The sequence below is a fragment of the Heteronotia binoei genome, chromosome 21 (assembly GCF_032191835.1).
Source record: "Heteronotia binoei isolate CCM8104 ecotype False Entrance Well chromosome 21, APGP_CSIRO_Hbin_v1, whole genome shotgun sequence".
Taxonomy (NCBI): domain Eukaryota; kingdom Metazoa; phylum Chordata; class Lepidosauria; order Squamata; family Gekkonidae; genus Heteronotia; species Heteronotia binoei.
The window spans coordinates 39,415,207-39,437,349 of record NC_083243.1 but is presented as its reverse complement, the minus strand read 5'-3'; the positions used below and the strand labels follow the sequence as shown (position 1 = coordinate 39,437,349).

Here is a 22,143-nt window from a genome sequence, read left to right as displayed (position 1 = left end):
ACAGGAGGCATTGCAGCCCCAAAATGATTGTCACACATTAACTTTAGAAACATGGTGCAGATGTTTGTTCTGTGCTGGCAACAGCTGCAAAAGTGGCATTTTAAAAAAATCCGCACATCCAAACAAATCTCTAATAGTCGGTCAGAAGCCTTGCTGGGCAAAAGCTCTACCTGGCCCCATCCACCTCCTAAAAATGCTTGGTGGGGCCCATAAAAGGGTTTTGGTGAGCACCAGGGCTTTTTCTGTAGCAGGAACTCCTTTGCATATTAGGCCACACATAACCCTGATGTAGCCAATTCTCCAAGAGCTTACAAGGCTCTTCTTACAGGGCCTACTGTAAGCTCCTGGAGGATTGGCTACATCAGGGGGCGTAGCCTAATATGCAAAGGAGTTTCAGCTACAAAAAAAAGCCCTGGCAAGCACCACGGTGCCCACAGCATCACGCCGAGGACCCCTGCTGTAGAAGCCCTCTTGCATTAGTCTTGATAAACACACAGACAGAACTTTGTAAGTTTTTAAAGGCTTTATTATAAACAATCTTGCTCTTTTCACAAGAGATTGCTACGGACTACAATACAATACACACACTAGTCACTGGTTGTGTGTCATTTGTTACAGACTGCATGCCCTCTCGCTGCCACAGTGAAATCAAAAGCAAAGAGAAGTTTTACAATTGCAAGAATTTTGCCTGCTGCAAAAGAAGCATCTTTACAAGCAAAACAGTAAATGCAAACACACACGCACAACATATACCCAAGCAGCCAACGAAACTCCTGAAATGTAAAAAGCTTAATCTGGGCATAAATATAATAAAAAGTATTTCTTTCAATGTGCATATAAAATTCATTTTGGTTTCTACACAGATCAAGTTGACTGAGACAGAAGCTAGGCTTAAAAAAAAAAAATTCCATGACTGCAGAACGCGATGGGCCCAATGGCACAAGCTTGTTGGAAGACTGCAGCAGCTGTGAAATCCATTCAAACAATCTGCCGCACATCACTGGAGAGACAAGCAGTTGGACACATTAATAGGAGGCAAACAGACTGACGGCACGCACCCCATAGATACGCAAGCAGTGCCACGTAAGGACTTAATGTTTCATGTACACAGTGATGAATGTGTCGGCCTAGTGCAGGGAGAGCTGCATGTGCCATTTAAAGAAGACATTCTCTCTCTCTCTCTCTCTCTCTCACACACACCCATGGAATAAATCAGTTCCAGTGTTTTACATAAAACATTTAACAGAGATCCAAAAGGCAGCACCTCTCCAGCATTCCAAGGCAGATGCAGTGAAAGCCAGGGGGTCAAATAGGTCTCTGTAATATAACTGCGAAGGCCACCAGAGCAAAAGGCTGAAACAGAATCCTGTTTAAATCGGCAACACTAGCAAAAAGTGACTCAGAGATTCTTTTAAAGTGTGCAAAGGAACACTGTGTTCTTTACCTTGGGGGTTGGGGTGGGGAGATTATATCTGTACTAAATAATATCTTCAGTAAGGACTGAGGTCAGTAGACTGACATACCAGCAGAAGTGTGATTTATTGACAATGGGGAAGGCGATACAAGGAAGATATGTGGCATGCAGTTCACAATGTTTTGGGGATTTGGCTTAACTGCCTGGCTTTCAAAGGCGAGGTGGGAGAAGTGTGCGTATTCTAGCTGTTCACGGGACCTTCTGAGCTTAAGAGCAACCATATTTGGCAATTCAGTCTTTCACCTCAGGCGTGCCAATGTATTTTTTGAACACAAACTTTAGCAAATCCAAGGCAGCTAAGGCAACAACAGCCACCCAGTTTTCAGTAGTAATGCAAATATTATACCCCTTTCAGGGCATTGCATCTGGGTCAGGGGAAGAAGAGAGGGGCCTCAGACACAGCCGTATTCATACCAAACAGTCTGCTGGTCACTGTGGGGATCTGGTGATGCCGATGGGTTCTTGGAGGCAGCTGCTCTGCTCGCTTCTTCAGTACTTCCTGACAGAGTTTTATTTTCTGGAGACTGACTCTGGCATTTGATAATGGAGGTGTCACTTGAGCTTAGTGCTGGGGAGACGTTCCCCTCAGCACTACTGGAGACAACTCTGACAGGAGTCACGGTTGCTACTTCCCCAGACCGTGCAGTCGATTTGGGTTTGATTTTCGAAATCGCGTGAGGGGAAAGACGATGCTGCTCCAATGCTGTGTTGGTTTGCTCAAGTGGCTGACAGTTTAGATTGTCATTAGAAGTAGCAGGAGAGCCAGAAAATGGAGGCAATGAGAGCGGCCTTTCATCTTTTGGAGGTGCTAGTGAAAGGCGCCGAACATCAAGCTGTCGACAGCGTGCATCGACACCCTGCAAAGAGCCCCCCAGCTTTGCAGACTGTGGTCTCTCTCTAAGCGGGACCTGAGAGCTGGCAGGGGAAGGGAGTGGCAGAGTCTGGCTGTTTACATCCTTGCCTGTTCGGGCATCCGCAGTCACAGGCTTTGGAAGGCTCTCGTAGCGTCTGTACGTCTCTGGACCAGTGGCTTTGAGGAGGTCTGCTGAGGCTAGGCTGAAAGCTCGGTTCAGTGATGTGCTCTGGCTGCTCATGGTACTGGGTTGCAGTGGCTGTGCCATCTGCCTTATCCCCTTGCCAGGTTGATTTTGAGATGCATGAGCCACTTTGTGGGAACCTGTCGAGTTGGCCAGATACTCTGTTTCAGCTGGTCTAGGGCTTGGTTTGACGTAATGCCCTGGTTTAGTGGGCCTCCCATCTTCATTAGTGACCGGCGTCTTTACAGTGGGAGTGACGTAGCTGGTTGGCATTTTGGTAGTCTCCTTCCTCTTTGCCTGAGAGAGCTGATTGCCAATAGGAGGAGGTTCATTTGCTTTTCTGAAATAGTCGCTCAGCAAGTCGTCTCTGCTTGACACCTCCTAAGAAGAAATGCAAGGACTGTGAAGCAAATGCTAACATCATCTGAATACACCAATTTAGCTTTTTCAAGATAGTCACCCAGCAATTTATTATTATTTATTAGTTTCAACTTTGATACTGCCCTTACCTATAAACAACCATATTTGCACTAATATAAAATTAAAACAAAATAAGATTAAAATTACAATGGTCAACTTAATTAGATGACGATCAGAAAATTCCAGTTGTGCCACTGACTTATGGGGGGGTGGGGGGGCAGAGTGCCAGTTGGATGGATGCCATATTTGTCCTCAACCAAATGCTTGGTGGAACATTTCTGCCTTACAGGCCTGGTGGAACTGCATTGAGTCCTGCAAGGCACGGATGTTACTCAGCAGAGAGTTCCACTGGTCAATCTCATTGCCTGGCTCAGAAATCCTCACTTTTCTGCACCACTGACCACTTACAGTATGTCACAGAAGTGAGTACACCCCCTCACATTTTGTAAATATTTAAGTATATCTTTTCATGTGACAACAGTGAAGAAATGACACTTGGCTACAATGTAAAGTAGTGAGTCTACAGCTTGTATAACAGTGTAAATGTGCTGTCCCCTCAAAATTACGCAACACACAGCCATTAATGTCTAAACTGCTGGCAACAAAAGTTAGTACGCCCCTAAGTGATAATGTCCAAATGGGGCCCAAAGTGTCAATATTTTGTGTGGACACCATTATTTTCCAGCACTGCCTTAACCCTCTTGGGCATAGAGTTCACCAGAGCTTCACACGTTGCCACTGGAGTCCTCTTCCACTCCTCCATGACAACGTCACATAGCTGGTGGATGTTAGAGACCTTGCGCACCTCCACCTTCCGTTTCAGGATGCCCCACAGATGCTCAATAGGGTTAGGTCTGGAGACATGCTTGCCCAGTCCATCACCTTTACCCTCAGCTTCTTTAGCAAGGCAGTGGTCATTTTAGAAGTGTGTTTGGGTCGTTATCATGTTGGAATACTGCCCTGTGGCCCAGTCTTCGAAGGGAGGGGATCATGCTCTGCTTCAGTATGTCACAGTACATGTTGGCATTCATGGTTCCCTCAATGAACTGTACCTCCCCAGTGCCGGCAGGGGTGTACTAACTTTTGTTGCCAGCAGTTTAGACATTAATGGCTGTGTGTTGCATAATTTTGAAGGGACAGCATATTTACACTGTTATACAAGCTGTAGACTCACTACTTTACATTGTAGCCAAGTGTCATTTCTTCAGTGTTGTCACATTGAAAGATATACTTAAATATTTACAAAATGTGAGGGAGTGTACTCACTTCTGTGACATATTGTAGGTCCTCTCTTTATAAAATTCTTGATCAACTCAGTAGACTGACTAGTAATCAAGTCAGCCTGGATCTCCCAGTATAGAGGCTTCAGTTTGCTTACATTTAGTGGTGACAGCTGGTTGCTTTCTTCTAGGAATTCTTCCAGAGTTACCATCTCACTCCCCGGAGAGGCAGATCGGTGCCTAACAGGCTGCGTGTGGACATTTTTCTGAGGTCCATCACTGCAGAACAAGCCACCCCTGTGCTTAGATGCAGCAAAAGCTGAAGAGTTAGGACTAAAAACTCCATCTCTACACAAATTGGTCATGTCCTTACTCCGCACCATGTCTTCGCTGCTGAGGCTCTCTGATCTTCCACGAATACGGTCAAAAGAACCTGCACAAGGGGATTCCAACACACCAAAGTTACCTCCTTGCCTCCCCACACAGACATGGCAAAGTTGTCTTTCAGCTTGATCAAATTTGTCTGGAGAACCAGGTAAAAAACACTGGTGAAATCTTTATGTGTTTATTTAAGCTCAATCACATGCAAATGCTATATAGAACAGGAAGTGATGTGGGCTTTGCCCAGAGAGATTAAAGTTTTAAAAATAGCTAAATAGCTTTCTGCAAACCATATGACCATAAGAGGCTGGCTTGATGAATAGCCATGACTCATAGGTAACAGTTACGTGCTATAAAAACGAATACACCAAATTTATCAGAATACCTCACCTTTCAGGTTTAGAGGGGAGCTGCTAGTGGATGCATTCTCACTGTTCTCTAAGCTATTTGGCTTGGATGCTGTGGAGGGTGGGGGGAGAGGAACATAAGAAAATGAAAGTGAGGCCTATAATATTGAAATCAAATCAGAAGGGAGTGAGGTGAATGTTAGCTGAATAGTTTTTAAAATGATCCTCAAAGAAATATCTTTACCAATTGTAAAATCTTTATTTCTTTCTAGTTATAGTCACTGGGAACTCCTGAGGCTGGAAACCCTGATGACACATACACAGCTGTGGACTAGATTAGAACCTTGATGAACACATGAAGTGTCTCTATATCAAGCCTTATTTTTTAATCTGACTGGCAGCACTTCTCCAGGGTCTCAGTGAGAGGTCTTCCACATCACTGGCTAACCTGATTTTTAACTAGAAGTACCAGAGATTGAACCTGGAACCCTCTGCAGGAAAAGCAGATGCTGTAATATTGAACCATGGTCCCATGAAGAGCCCCAAATGAGACCCAGGGTTTTCCAAGGAATATTGGGGTGTAAGGTTATGGCACCAAACAAATAGGTAGGATGTGAACCTGAAATGATGCCTTTTTGCTATAGTAATTAAATACTAAAATGGCATAGCCAACTGCATCTCAGTTCTCCATTATACCCTATGGGGACCAATGGTCCCCACACAAGAAGAGTTGGTTTACCCCTCAAAGGAGTCTTGGAGAACTTTATAATCGCATTCCCTTCCTCTCCCCACAACAGACACCCTGTGAGGTAGGTGGGGCTAAGAGAACTGTGACTGGCCCAAGGTCACCCAGCAGGCTTCATGAGGAGGGGGAGTGGAGAATATGGTATAATGAACCTAAGCAGGTCTATTTGGAATCTTCATCATGTCTATTCAGTGGTGCTTAGTCCCAAACAAGGATGACCCTGTAAAGCAGTTAGTAGGTAGCATGAGACGCCTTCCTGTGTTTTCCCTGCATGAATTGTGGTGGGGAACAAACAACAAATTTTCTGTGGCTTGATAAGTCACCTGTTAAATAGCAAAATAGATCTATCCCAATGATTCAAGGTGACTGTTAGTCCTTTAAACGAGGGGTCCTCAACCACCGGTCCATGGACTGGGACCGGTCTGTGGCCTGCTAGCAACTGGGTCGCAGAGCAAGGCAGAGGTGCCACATCACCCCCGCCCATCTGGGACCCAGGCAGAGGAAAGAGGCAGTGCAGCCTTGCTCCGAAGCTGCCTCCCCTCAGGGAGGCAGAGTTGAAGCAAAGCCACATTGCCTCTTTCTGAGTCGGCAACCTTAGCCTATCCAACATTTATAGAGCTTTAAATGGGAGGGGGAGGCAGATTGGTCTTCTGCTGCCTGGCCAACTAGTGGGGAGACAGCAGAAACAGCCCCGGTCTCCCCCCCATTAAAGTCCCCCATGAGGGACAGGAACTGGGCACGGGGGGTGGGGGGAGGCGCAGCATTCTAGGGCGGCAAAACCCCCAGTGCTACCCCCCAAACCAGTCCATGGAAAAATTGTCTTCCACAAAACCGGTCCCTGGCGCCACTGCTTTAAACACACGCACCTCATACCTGTGCACTAAATGCAGACACTGTGCTAAACCATAATTTAAGTAAACAAACTACGGTTAGGGTGACTGTCTTAAGGAGAGGGCATTTGCATCAATCAAGAGTTAGTTAGAATCTATTGAACCAGGATCTGGAGTCAGTCTTAACTATGTTTTCATGTGATTATCCAGTTCCAGAGCTGCTGACTTGTCATCAAGGAAATGCTCTCCCAGACAAGAGGAGGAAATGGCCCCCATAGGATATGATGGAGAACTGAGCTGCAAGAGCTGCCGATCAGCCGAGGAGACATGGTATTCTCTGCTCCCATCACCTCAGTTGATCCTCTCCTTGGTATAGCTAACTTGATTAAAAGCCAAATCAGCAACAACTGACTTTTATTTGGGCTCAGCTATATTGGTAGCCGAATCAGATCCTTTGATCTGTATTTGGCTCAATTTATATTTGAGCCAAATATGCTGATAAGGTATTTATCAGATTTGCTGATAAGGTATTGCTGGTAATATGCTGATAAGGTATTTATCAGATTTTTTTCCAGCTTGGTTTACACTTCACATACACCCCTAATCAAAATCTACTGAACTGGTTCTGGAGCAACATTTCTGGGTGCATGCTGCCACCTACTGGAATGCTGTTGTGGTACAGATACCTCCCATATGGCAACATTCCAGTTCATCCAAGAACTAAGTAGATGCTCTTAGGCAAGTGTTCATCTTCTTACCCTCAAGATCCACTCTGTAACATGGGTGTAACCTATTTTATTGGGCTGTTTTGAAGACTGCTGAAGTAATACATTTGAAGCACATGTGAAGCATTCTGAGAACTCAGTGTGCAAGCAAACTAAAAGCTGCCTTGAATTTAATCAGATCATCCCTCCCTCTTATTTAATGGGCAGCAGTAGGGGTGTGTGTTCAGTATAAACCAAACCAAATACATACGTGAAAAATACCTTACTAGTATTTTCAGGCTATTTATTCAGCCAAATACAGATTCTCTAATCTGATCTGGCTACTACTATAACTGAGTCCAAATAAAAGCTGATAATATTGGTCTGTATTCAGGTTCAACTTGGAGAAGCTGAGTCATCATGGGGCAGAATGGGCCAGCCTGGAGAGGGGATTTCAAAAGATCTCTGTAAATTGCTTCTCCAAGCTGGACTGCGCTGCTGCCACAAACTCAGTAATTTAAAGGGACTGTGTCCCTTTACATGCCTCCCCCTCCATTGGAAACAATGGAGGAAGGGGGCACCTTCTTTGGGGGCCCACAGAATTGGACCCTGTAGTTCAATCTTTTAAAACTGGGGGGGGGGGGGTTGAGGAGAAAGCAGCTTCCCCAGAGCCCCAGATACCCTTGGATTGATTCTCCATTATAGCATATAGGGAATTGTCTCCATAGACTATAATGGAGCGATTTCTCAGCAGTTTCCTCAGCCACTAATATTTTGCACTCAGTCTTTCCAGTTCACTCGAAGAAGGTATTTAAAGGGACCACACACCCCTTTCTCCCTCCAATGGAAACAATGGAGGATGGGGGCACCTTCTTCCGAGGCCTACAGAATTGGTCCCTCTGGTCAAATCTTTTTGAAACTTGGGGGGTAGTTGTGTTTTGCGTAGAGGCACCAGAAACTATGCTGAAATTTTGGAGCCTCTATCTAAAAAACCAGCCCCCTCGGATTGATTCTCCATTATAGCCTATGGGAAATTGTCCTCATAGGCTATAAAGGAGCTGAATAAATTTGGGTTTCCTGATTAGTTCCTGAATCCCAATACCATAACAATATTGAGATTTAGGAATACCAAGGAAATACCAATGTTTTCCAGGTTCAATAAATCTGAACCTGAAAAATATTGTTTTTTTTTTCTTTGCACACCCCTAGGCAGCAGCTCTCCACGGTTTCAGGAACTCTTTCTTAGCCTTGCTGACCAGATATTCTTTAAAATTTAAGTGCCATCGATTGAAACTGGGACTCCCCTCATGCATGTTCTCTCCTGCTGATCTATGGCCTCTCCCTGTAACAATAGTTATTTGGCAAAGAGTGTACAGAACGTGTGCAATCACACCCCGCCAAATTTAAAGGTGTGTGTGTGTGTGTGGGGGGGTCAATCTTCCACAGGGTCATTATCTAAAACAGTCTGGCTATGGCCAAACCTGGGGGCCATGCCCACCCTGAGTGACTGAGTGCTCCATCCCTTGTCTCATCAGCAGTGAGAGGTACAGCCAAAGACAAATAGGAGAAACTTCTCTGGGTGCAAAACTTACTGTGCTGCTTGTTTGAAAACTCTGCCTCTGGGAAGTTTTTACATAGATCACCATCTGAATTGTAGCCTGCCAAAAAAACAAAAGAAAAGGAAAAGCACAATGGCAGATGGCAATATTCAATATAATTGAGTAAGAACAGAAGACCCGACTAGCCAAGATGGCAACCACAGAAATGACATGGGCCAATACAGGCAGGACTGAAGCTGTTTTGCATAACTAACTACCTGTTTAAAGAAGGTTTATGTGGAGACTAGATGGGACCGCAGAGGTCAGCCCAAGGTCCAGCTCAGATATCAGCTCTAACACATACTGATTAGAAGACAACACATATCCATTAGAAGATAATAGCATGGAACACAAGAGAAACTGTGCAGAACTCTTAACACTAAACCAGAAGCATTTTCCTATACATTCTCCCAAACAATTTTGTCTCTGTTCCTCAGTACTAACACAGAAGGTGATCCACTGGAGAGTAAAGAAGCTGGGCCACACTAGGGTTTCCTATCCCATGGCATGCCTGTTTGGAACACTGGGGTCAAAAGTACAGCAACCCAAGTACTTACAACATACTCTTAAATGCACCCTCTTCTATAACACCTATTTGCAATTTGAGAAGTCCTTTGAAAGGCTCTGCCAATCTGCAAGTCAAGCCATGTGTCACATCGTTTCCTTCTCCTTCCATGTGTAGTCTACTCAGCTGCACAGTCAAGTCACTGCCATCTTCCTCCAAATCAGGAAAATCAGAGCTGAAGCAATGCCTGTATATCATTATCCTTTGAATAAGGACAGCTTTTCAAAATGCGAGGTTCGAGTTTACTGAAGTAGAGGTACTGATGAGCAGAGTGATAGGATGTGACACATACCTTTGGGTCTGCTTTGTTGTCTAGAGGTAGGAGTAGAAGTGACCAAGAAGGTGGTTGATGCAGAGTGAGTCCTGGAACTTGGCTCCACATAGCAGTGCTTGGAAGTGTTTTCAGTGTAGTCGTTGCAGCCTCCGTAATGAGAAACTCTCTTCTGCTTTGAATCCACTGGTGTCGAGCAGGGGGAAAGGAGACACAAAGTAATGCACACCAGCACAAAATGTGTGTCTAACCATCTCATAAATGCAGCAAGCAGGAACAAGACAAGAGGCACAAAACAGACAGTGATTATGTAAACTCCATCAATAAGAGCTCATACGTTTGCATCCACTCCTGCAAACAGATGCCAGCTCAATGAAGGACTGATGAGCGAAAGGAGGAATGTTTACACATATTATGGAAAAAGGGGAGCCAAAACACAAATGTGGGAGTAGGGGGGAGAAGGGATGAAGATCCTCTAAGGCTGCAACTTCATGCACTTACTTGGGAATAAGCACTCTTGAACTCAGAGAGACTTATGTAAACAAACTCAGTAGGACTTACTGCCAAGTAAATATACATAGGATCAAGTTGTTCAAATGCTACTTTCTTTGAATTTAAGCAGTGGGAGTGATGCATGCCTGATGACAATAGAACAGGCTTGGAATCTGTAATGGTTTATATAGCATGTTGTTCCTGCAAGAGATCGTGTTTCCCACTGAATAGTTTTCCAATGGAAAGTTTTTTCAGGGTGGTATTAGTGAGGCCAGGAGTTTTACCTACGATTTAAATTGTCTCTTGTGCCAATGCCATTTTTTTTTACAGCAGGAACAAGGTAGAATTCAAATAAAATAATAATTTGCAAAACTTTTAGGTTAAAAAAATGAGCAACGTACAAAACCAACACATTCAAAAAGAGCTCAGATGGGAAGCAAGTGCCTGTTTTCCAATTGTCCTTCACAGCAACTCTATGTCAACAAAGGCACTGGATTCCTGGCAATAAATAAGACAAGTAACAAATCGCTGGCACAGATGACAGAAAAGAGTAGTAAGCACCAAAGACACAGATTAGTTAAAGTGCATTAAAGAAAGTTAGTAAGAAGTGTTTTGAAGCTGTGTTGTTTCGCAATGTGTTATGTATGGTGGAATGGCCAGCAAATGCCTTATCTAACAGGTCCCACATTTCAAGAGCTTGCAGCATCATCCTTACAAATATTTATGGGATGCAACAAGCCAAGGCCAACTGAGGCCAAGCCAAAAGACTGGAGCGTAACACTTTTTATTAATCCAAAAGGGAAAAGAAGAACCACCACCACTTCCAGGGTAGTGGAACAAACTATGAATGCTCTAGTTACAGATAAAGATTCGGAGGGAGCAAGCAGACACAGCATCCTAAAGGGAGGTTGAAATCCTAAGGACCCTTTCCTGAGAATAAGCCTCACGGAATAAACATGGAACTTAGTTCTGAGTAAACCAGCTTTGAATTGCTTCCAAAAGTACCTAGCTAAGGTCTTATGAGTTACAGAAAGAAGGTCACATGCATATGCTGTGTGGCAGATTGGCAAAGATCAGTTGCTTATATTAACAAGCAGAGACAATTTCTGGTATATTATAAGGAGCCGCTGCTTAGTATCAACCACAGACTTTGCACAAGTAAGGCGCATGACAGGGATCCACTGCAGTGGTATTTGTTTGTTCATTACAGCTGTTCTGCACATTTTGACAACAGAGGTCCCCTAGCATTTTCTTTTTTAAAAAAACAAAAGTACAGTCAGGTTAGGATAACTGGAGGCTTACAGTGGGGATGGCTTCAAATCCTAGGGAGCCCTAGCACTCATAGAATGACTTCTTCCAATAGCAGAAGGACACTCACTGATCTAACTCATTGTCAGTCTCTCTTGGCAAGTCATAGCAGAGATCACTCCGTCTCTATGTGTATACTGCACAGGAGCAGAGAATAGACAAACAGCATATATGGGACTGGGCACTGGGAGAGGGGGTATTGCAGAAGTTCCGTACAATATAAGGGGCCCTTAATGTTGACTATGCAGATTTTATAAAGGAGGATGCAAGTGTCTGCGACAAAGCAACAACAGCAGGCCATTTCCACATCTGGACAGGACATGAGGCACATCTGTGATAGCAAAACATCACCAAAGCACACAGCAAGTTCACTTACTTAAGATGTGCACCATCGTCAGTGCCACTGTAAACATATGGGCACTGTATGTCATGGATCTCTTTAAAGTGTACTGCACTGAAGAAATGGTCCGGACTGTGCAATAAATATTCTTCATCTTATTTGGGAAACAAAAAATGCAGTCCATGTCAACTTGATCTGATCTTGGCTTTAATTTGTGCCAGTGATTACTGAATAGGTAGGATGGGGTGTGTGTTTGAAAGAAGTTACAGGTTTTACTTAAAAAAAATAGAAATATATTGAAAATAAACAATAAGAGAAGGTGTTAGAGAGCTCCCATGTCCGAGAAAGAAAGTGGCTCGTTAGGAGAAGATGGACTGTCAGAAGACGACCAGAACCAGAGGCGATTAGAAAGAGATGAATGAGTTGATGGAGACTTAGGAGTCTTCTCTTTGGGCTTGCTTGTGCTTCTCAAAAAGGGAATCTTTTTGCGTGGACCAGCTAAATGTTATCACCCAGAGATCCCAAAAAGGAGGAGGGAAAAAAAGATAAGGAATAACTAAAATACACTTCACACAACTTAAGAGACCAGTCAAACATCAAAAACAGGACTGAATTACTTCTATAGCAACTACTTCTAACAGTGCACAATCTCTAGGAATAAACATACATTGTAACTTCATACACATAATAGTCACCTCTGTTATTTTCTTTACTCTCATTTACAAAGCAGTACCACATTAATTGCAAACCAAACCTGAATTTCTTCATCAACATATTATTTATTATACGCATGGGATGAAAGCAACATTGGAACAAATTCCCAGATGCACATGGTTTTACTTTATGTCGTATATCTAAAACTAAGTGTCTGAAGAGCATACTTTTGAGTAGGAATTAATCTTAAGCAGAGGAGAGTCATAGCAGGTATCAGCCAGGCATGGTTCCCCACCCCGGTCACATGCTAGAAAGTTGCAACTACGTAAGGCACTGTAAAATATATACAATATGCATACATGCACCAACCTGTCCCCAAAACTTCTGAGTAATATAGCCATACATGATAATTTATATGCAGGCATCACATAAATTTCTACCTGGGAATTTCTTTTCTACTGAAAAGTGCTTTAGTATCCTTGAGCTCAATGGAAATGTTCAGTACACTGTTAAGCACCCGTTCACCATAAATTTCAAATGCAACTCCAATTAGTTGAGTCTAGGGCTTTTTTGTGTAGAAAAAGTCCAGCAGGAACTCATTTGTATATAGGCCATACTCTGTGATATCACCACTGTTTTGCACATGGCTTTTTGGTAGAAAAAGCCCAGCAGGAACTCATTTGTATATTAGGCCAAACTGCCTGACACCAAGCCAGCCGGAACTGCATTCCTGCTCAAAAAAAGCCCTGGTTGAGTCTTCAGACATCTTTGGTGATAAAGCATGCTCTACTTCTCCCATATCTGATATGTCACCACAAACACTGTGGTGCTACACGAACAATGTCTTCTGGCAATGTTTGTGTAGCACAGAAGACTCGCGACAGAAACTATTCATATCTGTGCTTCTGCACCTCTTCATCAAACTTGACCTTCAGAATCCAGTTGTTCGTTGCAGTTTAGTACAGCACCTCACTGCAATTTTGTGCTAAGAAACAGCTGATAACAGTGACAACACCACCAGCCAGCATACAGATACCGTCCCAGTATCAGTAACACAACTTCTCCCATTTATCATGCTCTCAATAACATGCTACTTGTTATTTTCTGATTGCTCCCGCTGCTGTAATCAAGTCATGCCACACCTTCAATTGTGACAAGCGTCCAGTTGTCTGGTTTTACAGTTTAACCTCAGATGGGGCAGCAGGTGGGGGAGTAGTACTAAAGTCCCATAAAATGGATAATTCTCCTCCATTTAGAAATAGTATGACCTTATGAGGAGTTCCTTTAGTCTGAGTTCAGTTATTTGAATGGCTTAGACTGGAGTAACTCTGCTTAGGTTTAGATACAGACCAATTCCCCACTAGGTTTGTTCCGGTGTTGGAGTTCTTTCCTCCCCAGTGCTTCCATCTGACTTTGCACAAGCTGCCCCAGGGCTATGACTTGCTACGCCTCTTTTCTGCAGCAAGCAAGATCCTCTGAAAACTGGTTTCTGCTTGCCACAGGAAAGAGGCAAGGCAAGCTGCAGCCCCGAGGCAGCTTGTGCAAAATTGGATGGAAACATTGGGGGGAAAAGAGCTCCGACACCGAAACAAGCCTAGTGGGGAATCGGTCTTAGAAGTAGATCAAAAACAGAAATGCAAAAGGATTTTATAAATACATAGCTGCCAGCACTATACTAACCCATTCTTAGTAGACTAATGAGTAATGGATGTGATCTCAGCATATTTTGTGCTTAGCTGAGCCCTACCCAAAGATCCAACACTGCAAAAAAGCTAGATTCTGACATCAGTGTAAATAAGAATTCATTAATTTTTCAGTACTATCTGAATGTGATGGGCTTTTATTAAAAACTCCAACACAGCTACTCAACTTTGTATGGAGGCACCAAATTTATCAGATGCACAAGAGTCCTCAGTTTGTAAGTTCTGCCTCTTTTTCTGCTTAAGGGGATCCCACTGAAGACCATGCAAAGAAGGTGTGGGAACAACGCACACCCAAACAACCTCCCCCCCAATATTATCTCAACCTCCACCTTTTCCTCTGCAAGGCAGGCTACTGTCATTCTCTAGGCTGTTAACCTCGTTTTGCTGAAATGCACATGAGTATTAATTTTATCCTGCTCATAAGAAGTTGTGTGCTTACCTTTTCCATCAATATTGAGTCTTTCAAGTACTGTTTTTTTGGGGTGGCAGCAGTATTTTTTTTTGTAATTGTGTGAATGCATGCCTGGAAGTCATGGCAACTTCTGGTGACCCCTATTGGGCACAGAGGACAGTCAGAGAGGTGGCTCTATTGCCTGCCTCTGCCTCCTGGTATTCCAAGAAGGTCTCCCATCCAAGTACTTATCAGGGTCAGCCCAGCTTAGCTTCCGAGATCTGACAATACTGGGCTTGCCTGGGCTATCCAGGTCAGGGTTCAAGCGCTGATATTGAAATGGATTGCACCATTTAATCTTTTTATTTTATCTGTTAGCAATCCACACCAGCACAAAGTCATCATAACTAAACTACCTGTTAGGTAAAATCACACCTACCTTTGCCTGCAGACCCATTATTCTGATCTCTGCCTTCTGCAGAGTTTGAACCTACAGACGTGTTATCCAGACTCTCCTGTTGCTTGGGTCGCTGGGAAGGTGGTGGAGATCCTGCGGTCTCTGCACTTTCCAAATGCCATGGGGGGTTCTCTTCTGAAGATTTCAACCGTTCTCTTGTCACTTCTTTCTTTGGCTTTATGAATTTAACCAAGGCTTTAGCTCCTATCCAGTGGTTCTTCCTATTAGTAGCAGAAGATATTGAACAAGAGCTTGAGTCAGCTATGCTCTTTATATTTTTACCAAAGTGCATCACCTTGCTTACTTTTCTTAATCCCTACCATTTTAAAAAAGGGCAAACTGGCTTTACAGTCAAGAAGTAGGCAAGATGATCAGGGATTTCATGATGCAGCTAAAGTTAAAACTACACATCTGGTATTGTTCAAATGCGCAGAATGAAGTATATAATGGGGCTATGGTATACTGTATTTAGTCAAAAGAAAGACACTTCTAAAAATGTTATACAGGAAAAATATTATTACCATACATACTGGTAACTTGTATGGGAATGTAGGATGACACCCCTTTCCCTCTTTTTATTGCTGGCACACCTGGAGAAAAACCCTAGTCTTCCTTTTGAGTAAACAGACAACTCACGATTTTAACATTTGTTATGCTTTATCTGGGCTTTCTGATAAGCATTTTAATCAGAATGCAGCCATTGCTTTAAAAATTCTACTGGAGAAAGGGACTGGGTTCACTGAACATAATCAAGTTATAGATTAGAATCTAAACCTCACACTAATTGTGCAGTTACAAATTATAACCAGATGACATTGCAACACATTCCCCAAATCTTATATGAAGCTTAGGCAACTGTTAATGCAATTTCTACAATGTGGAAAACAGTGTACTTCCAATCACCACCTTTCTACTTGCAGATGGATAATAATATGGATAATAACGAAGAGATAACTTTCTTCATAACCCCAGCTTGCTTCAGTGCCATTTTAATCTTAAAGCACTTACTTTTTAGGAGCTGGGTCATAAAACTTATATTGATCCATGATTTTCTCTTCCAGTTTTTCTTTGTTTCTCCTTAAGGCATTTAGTTTATCACTGTTGAAAACCAAAAAGAGAATGGGGTAGAGAAAACACATTAGCACTTCAAGGGTCCTATTTGCTGGGAACCAGGTATAATAAAAACTGACCCATCACAAGTTTCCGGGAGACAAAGGGCAACATCTTGGTGGCCAGATCTGGAGTGATTAAAAAGCCCTCTCCTGTCACAAAGCAGAAATAATTAACATTATGGATTAAGCTGGGATGGAAACTATCAAGAGGAGTTTCCTCTGCAGACAAAAGGTGTAAATAGGAATTCTAAAACACTAATGTGTGTTCATGTTTTTATTTAATTGTTTAATGTTTTATTTTAAATGCTGTTTTAATGTTTACCACCTATGGGACCCTGTTAGCATTGAAAGGTGGCATAGAAATGTTTTAAATAAATAAAAATAAATAATATCCTAAGAATATATGGAGGGGGTGTGTTTAATGGAGAAGAAGAGATCTGAATCTAAAATATCCACACTGCTAGAATCTAGCCAGCATCGGCAAGGCAGACTTAAGAGAATCAGCAATCTATTTAACTTGCCTAGTCCTGTGGACTAGATTGTCTAGTGCTTAAGTGACAATAAGTGGTCAGAATTTTTGCTAAATAAGTGCTGGGTCTCCCTAATCTGATTCAATGGGCAAATGATTTTTCTCCTTCCTTTTCACCATGTTTCAATATTCACCACTCTTGACAACAAGATAAATAAGAAAATGCAATGAGGCTCTTACATATATTGCTTCTGTTCCTCATGATACTGTTCCTTGTTCTCTATGTTCTGCTCCAACAACATTTGGTTCTGCTGACTCAGCATCTGGATCTGACTCAAGAGATGATGATTCTCTTCTTCTAAGTTTCCTTTCAGTCGAGCAAGCAGCTACACAACAGACAAATTGCAGATTAGTGTCTTTCCTCTGCACTTGCTAAAACAACCACTGGAATGTTAAGTTTTCTGCTTGCAGAAGGAAGAAGAGAAGGAGATTGGATTTATACCCTTCCCTTCACTACCAGAAGGAGTCTCAGAGTGGCTTACAATCTCCTTTCCCTTCCCCTCCCCACAAAAAACACCCTCCTGTGAAGTAGGTGGAGCTGAGAGAGCTCTGACAGAAACTCCTCTTGAGAGGAACAGCTCTGTGAGAACTTGTGATTGACTCAAGGTCACTCTAACAGTTGCACGCTGAAGAGCAGGGAATCAACCATGGTTCTCCCAGATAAGAGTCCACGCTTCTAACCATTGCACCAAACTGGCTTTCAAGGAACTTCCACCATCAGGTCCCCACAACACACACAAATTCTCCCCTTCAGCTGGCCTAAGCCATGGAAGATACTAAGCTAAAAGGTACCAAACTAAAAGGGACCCCTCACTGTTTATGACTTTTATCATGGAAGTAATAATTAAGTAGTCCAGGACCATTGTTTAATGTTCAGCTCAGCTGACAGCTACATTGGTGCACTGAACATTTAACCACAAATATAAACTGATGATCTTCGAGTGGTCATCTGTGCAGTCACAAACATGGGTCTTGCCTTCGGCAACGGATCCATACCTCGGAGACTCCAATAGCTCGCTAGGAGCATCTTTCTTGGTGCGACTTCTGTTTCGCTCTGGGGAGCAGGCATTGACTGCGCATGCCTGTAGCGACTGGAAGCTGCACCTCCCACTCAGTTTCTTCCAGCTGCTACTGGACAAAAACAAAAAGTATGTGACCAGGAACAGCAAGCAGAGGGGAAGGCTGGGTGGGCGTGTGTGACTGCACAGATGACCACTTGAAGATCATCAGTTACAGGTAAGCAACCTGTTTATCTTCATTGTGGTCTCTGTGCAGTTCCACACATGGGTGATTAGCAAGCAGAAAAGAAGAAGAAAGGCGGTGGGTGCTGGCACATTTGCATACTCACAGTTTCGGCAGACACTTACCTGAGGCTGTATCAGCGGAAGATGGATTTGAGGACAGCTTGGCCAAAGGAGGCATCCTGCCCAGCACGAACGTCCCAGGTGCAGTGGGAGACAAACGTAGACAGGGAGGACCAGGATGCAGTCGCGCAGATGTCCTCCAGGGGGATGCCCTCAAGGAATACTGACAAAGTTGAGACAGCTCTGGTTGAGTGAGCTCTAAGACCTGCAGGTAAGGGTTGTTTGGCAGTCTTGTAACACAAGCGAATGGCGCTAGCTACCCACTTGGATAGTCTCTGGGTAGATATTCTCGAACCAATGATAGACTCCATGCTGGTATGAGAGGTTTTACTGGGGGGTGTAGATGAAGTATCCCCTTAAGGAAGGATTTCAATAGCCGTGTGAGAAAACAGTCTGTCTCTCAACAGGCACATGGAAGGCAGAGATAGCCGACATATGAACCTTTAGGGAAGACTAGCTGAGGCCCGAGGCCTGTAAAGATAACAGGTTCTGTAGGACCATCAGCAGTGGTGCAGTTTTAGGGTCAAGGTGGAGGGACCTTGCATAAGTACAGTACAATTCCATTTAAGGGAGTAAGAACGTCTAGCTGAGGGTTTCCTTGCATTTAAGATAATGTACTCGACTTCAGGTGGCAGGTTTAAGGGTGAATCCTCCATGGTGTGAGCCGTAGAAGTTGAGGATTGTGGTGCCACACCTGAGCCTGATGTTGCGTTAGGAGGTCGGCTGCTAGAGGTAAGCGTCAGTAAGTGTGATGCGATAGCTGAAGGAGACTCGTGAACCATGGTTGACGGGGCCATCAGGGCGTTATCAGGATGCAGTCTGTCCCATCTCGAATGAGCTTGAGAATAGTTCAAGATATTAGAGGGATTGGGGGGAAGATGTAATGAAGGGGTCCCGCCCATGTGTGAAGGAACACATCGTTGGTGCCCCTGGAGTAAAAGCGGCCGCATTTCGCATTGGTCTGGGAAACAAAGACATCTACTTGAGGCGTCCCGAAGACATTGAAGATGCGCTGGAGGTAGAGCGGATTGAAAGACCATTCGTGGTCATCCAAGTGCAGTCTGCTGAGAGTCTGCCAGGGTGTTCTCCACCCTGGGGAGGTGAATGGCCGTCACGTGGATATTGTGCTTGATGCACCATTCCCAGAGGGTCATGGCCAGATGGCAGAGTCTGGCGGATCTGGTCCCTCCCTGTTTGTTCACGTAGAAGATCGTGGCCATGTTGTCCGTGGTGATCTGTACATGCCTGCCAGTGAGCGCAGGAAGGAAGAACTGGAGAGATCTGTGCACAGCAATGAGTTCTAGGCAGCTGATGTGGAAACATTTCTCTGCTGGGGTCCACAGGCCCCTGATGGTTTTGTTCTCGAGCTAGGCTCCCCAACCCCACATCGAGGCATCCGTCGTCACCACCGCTGAGGGAGGCAGCAGTATGAAGGGTGTCCCCTGCAGCAGATTGATCATGTTCGTCAACCACCGGAGGGATGGGAGAACTCCTTGGGGTGCAGTCAACATGGTGGATTGTGGTTGTACGTGAGGATGAAAGGCACGTACGAACCAGAGTTGAAGTGGTTGCATTCGAAGCCTAGCAAAGTGGAGCACGGCGGTGGTTGCAGCCATGAGGCCGAGAAGGTGCTGAAATATGAATGCAGGTTGTGTTGGATTGCATAAGAGTGAGATCGCCAGGGATTGAATTGTCAGAGAGCAGTCCTGAGGGAGGTAGACCAAGTGGGAGCTCATGCACATGTGAGCGCCTATAAATTGAATGTCCTGTGTAGAAGTAAGGTGGGACTTGGTGAGGTTCACACATAGGCCTAGAGAGTCCAGCAAGGCATGGGTAGTGCGGAGGTCTCCATTTGGTTGGGGGATGTGGCGATTATGAGCCAATCGTCTATGTATGGAAAAACAGAGATGTTGCGGAGACAATGTGCCACTGCCACCACTGCCATGCATTTCGAGAATACTCGTGGAGCTGTTGATAGGCCAAAGGGGAGGGCCTGATATTGGAAATGCAGGTGACCTATGGCGAAGCACAGGAAGTGTCGATGCTGAGGCCTGATAGTTAGGTGGAAGTAGGCATCCTGAAGGTTCAGGGATGCCATCCAAGTGCCCTTGGGGAATAGGGGGAGGATCGACTGAATGGAGATCATTCTGAAATTTTTATAGATTATCTGTTTGTTTAATCTTCTCAAATCTAGAATAGGGCGCTTGCCTCCGTCCCGTTTCGAGACTAGGAAATACTGTGAGTAGAAACCTGTCACTTGATGTTGAGGTGGGACAGGCACAATACCAAGGACATCTATATCCGACATCTGAGGGGCGATCATGAGTAAAGTCTGAAAGTTCTATGGGATGGCGATCGGGATGCAGAGGAATAGTCGCCTCGTCGCCCGTGGTGATAGTACTCCCTATAGTCTTGGTACCGCTCTTGGTCAAACAGTGAGCGGGAGCGGGACATGTCCCGGTCACGTCTGTAGTGCTGAGAGGAGACCTGTGTCGACGACTCCCTGTACAAGGGAGAAACCCCGATGTCCTTGAACGCCTCAGAGCGGAGCAGGCTGCAAGGTCAGGCCTGAGGTTCGGGTTCGAGGATGTCCAAAGAAACAGTGCTGTGGACCGAAGGCGATCTGGAAGGTATCAGGATAAAATGGATAAAAGGAATTACTTCTTCACCCAAAGGGTGATTTACATGCGGAATTCACTGCCACAGGAGGTGGTGGCGGCTACAAGCATAGACAGCTTCAAGAGGGGGTTAGATAAAAATATGGAGCAGAGGTCCATCAGTGGCTATTAGCCACAGTGTGTGTGTGTGTATATGTATGTATGTGTGTGTGTGTGTTTGGCCACTGTGTGACACAGAATGTTGGACTGGATGGGCCATTGGCCTGATCCAACACAGCTTCTCTTATGTTCTTATATCCAGTGGAACAGTGGATGTCGGTGATGACGTCAGTCAGAGCCGAGAGCTCAGATGGTCGGAAGAGCTATGTTGACAAAGTCAAAGCCAACATTTGGGATGGGTTCGAGGGCTGGGTCGAGGTCAGAGATAAGGTAACAGTCACCATCAGAGTCGACTTTGATTCAGCAGTCGTCGGAGTAGACTTGGTTGTGGAGGTTGTTGGAGCCAATCTGGGAGGCGGAGTCGAGATGGTTGTCGTTTTGGATGCCGAGGCGGATGGTTCCCACGCTTTTTTGGGAGCCGGAGCCAATGACTCGGAGTGGTGTCGATACTTTTTAGAGGACTTATGTCCGGTCTCAGATGGCGGGAAGCTCCCTTGTCGGGCTTATGCTTTCTCAGTGACTGAACAGCGGCTGACACAGCCGAATCTCCCACTCTTTCTGGGGGAGGTGGCAGATGTAGGCATCGCCCTGAGGGATTTTTCAAGGAAAAAGCTCTTCAGTCTTGTTGCTCAGTTTTTTCACGCCTGTTTCTCGAAGTTTGCACAATGAGGGCAGGATTCAACTCTATGGGCTTCTCCCAGGCAGAACAAGCAGTGGGAATGTCCGTTGGTCGTGGGGATTTTAGTCCCGCACCTCCAGCACATTTGAAGGTTGTTTTCCCTTCCATACGCTCCAGACAAGGGAGGGGAGGAAGGGGGGGTGTTAAGAGGGGACAGAAAGCGCAATAACAGGGCCTCTCTTTTTTTTATATGGACGAAGGAAGATGAAAAGGGAATAAAGACAGATGCAGAGAAAAAAACAACAAAATACGATACCACACGAAACAAAGGACAAAAGACGAGCCAAGGAGAGGAACGCAGCGAGGTAGGTGTCTGGGGGGCAGTTAGTAAGAAACTGAGTGAGAGGTGTGTCTTCCGGTTGCTCCAGGCATGCACAGAACGAAACGGAAGTTGCACCAAGAAAGACGCTTCTAGCGAGCTATTGGAGTCTCCGAGGTATGGATCCGTTGCCAAAGGCAAGACCCATGTGTGGGACTGCACAGAGACCATGATGAAGATCAACCATTCTCACTTTCACCAAGTGCTAGGACGTGAATATATAATGAGCTTTTTCCTTTGTGTTTTTCAATTGTTTATTTGCTTAATGTATACCCTGCCTTTCTCTCCGGTGGGGACTCAAAAAAGCTTACATTGTTCTTCTCTCCTCCGGTTTATTCTCACGACAACCCTGTGAGGTAGGCTAGGCTGATAATGTGTGACTGGTCCAAGGTTACCCACCATACTTCCATGACACCAGTGGGCCTT

The 22,143-nt window shown here is 44.6% G+C and overlaps 1 protein-coding gene across 3 annotated transcripts in view; it reads right to left on the bottom strand.

The window, feature by feature from the left end:
- Positions 1-504: 504 nt before the first annotated feature.
- The window catches only part of CCDC88C (coiled-coil domain containing 88C), a 158,204-nt gene continuing 136,565 nt past the window's right edge, over positions 505-22,143 (bottom strand). The window contains exons 23-30 of one of the 3 annotated variants that reach the window (XM_060263332.1): positions 16,759-16,904; positions 15,946-16,035; positions 14,920-15,158; positions 9,614-9,778; positions 8,751-8,816; positions 4,923-4,991; positions 4,310-4,584; positions 505-2,892 (exon numbers count right to left, since the gene is read on the bottom strand). In XM_060263332.1, coding sequence (XP_060119315.1) covers positions 1,867-2,892; positions 4,310-4,584; positions 4,923-4,991; positions 8,751-8,816; positions 9,614-9,778; positions 14,920-15,158; positions 15,946-16,035; positions 16,759-16,904 — 2,076 coding nt within the window. In that variant the 3' untranslated portion in view covers positions 505-1,866. Of the gene's footprint in view, positions 2,893-4,309; positions 4,585-4,922; positions 4,992-8,750; positions 8,817-9,613; positions 9,779-11,768; positions 12,231-14,919; positions 15,159-15,945; positions 16,036-16,758; positions 16,905-22,143 lie in introns of those variants that run through there. The other 2 variants (XM_060263333.1, XR_009556660.1) reach the window with 2 other exon arrangements.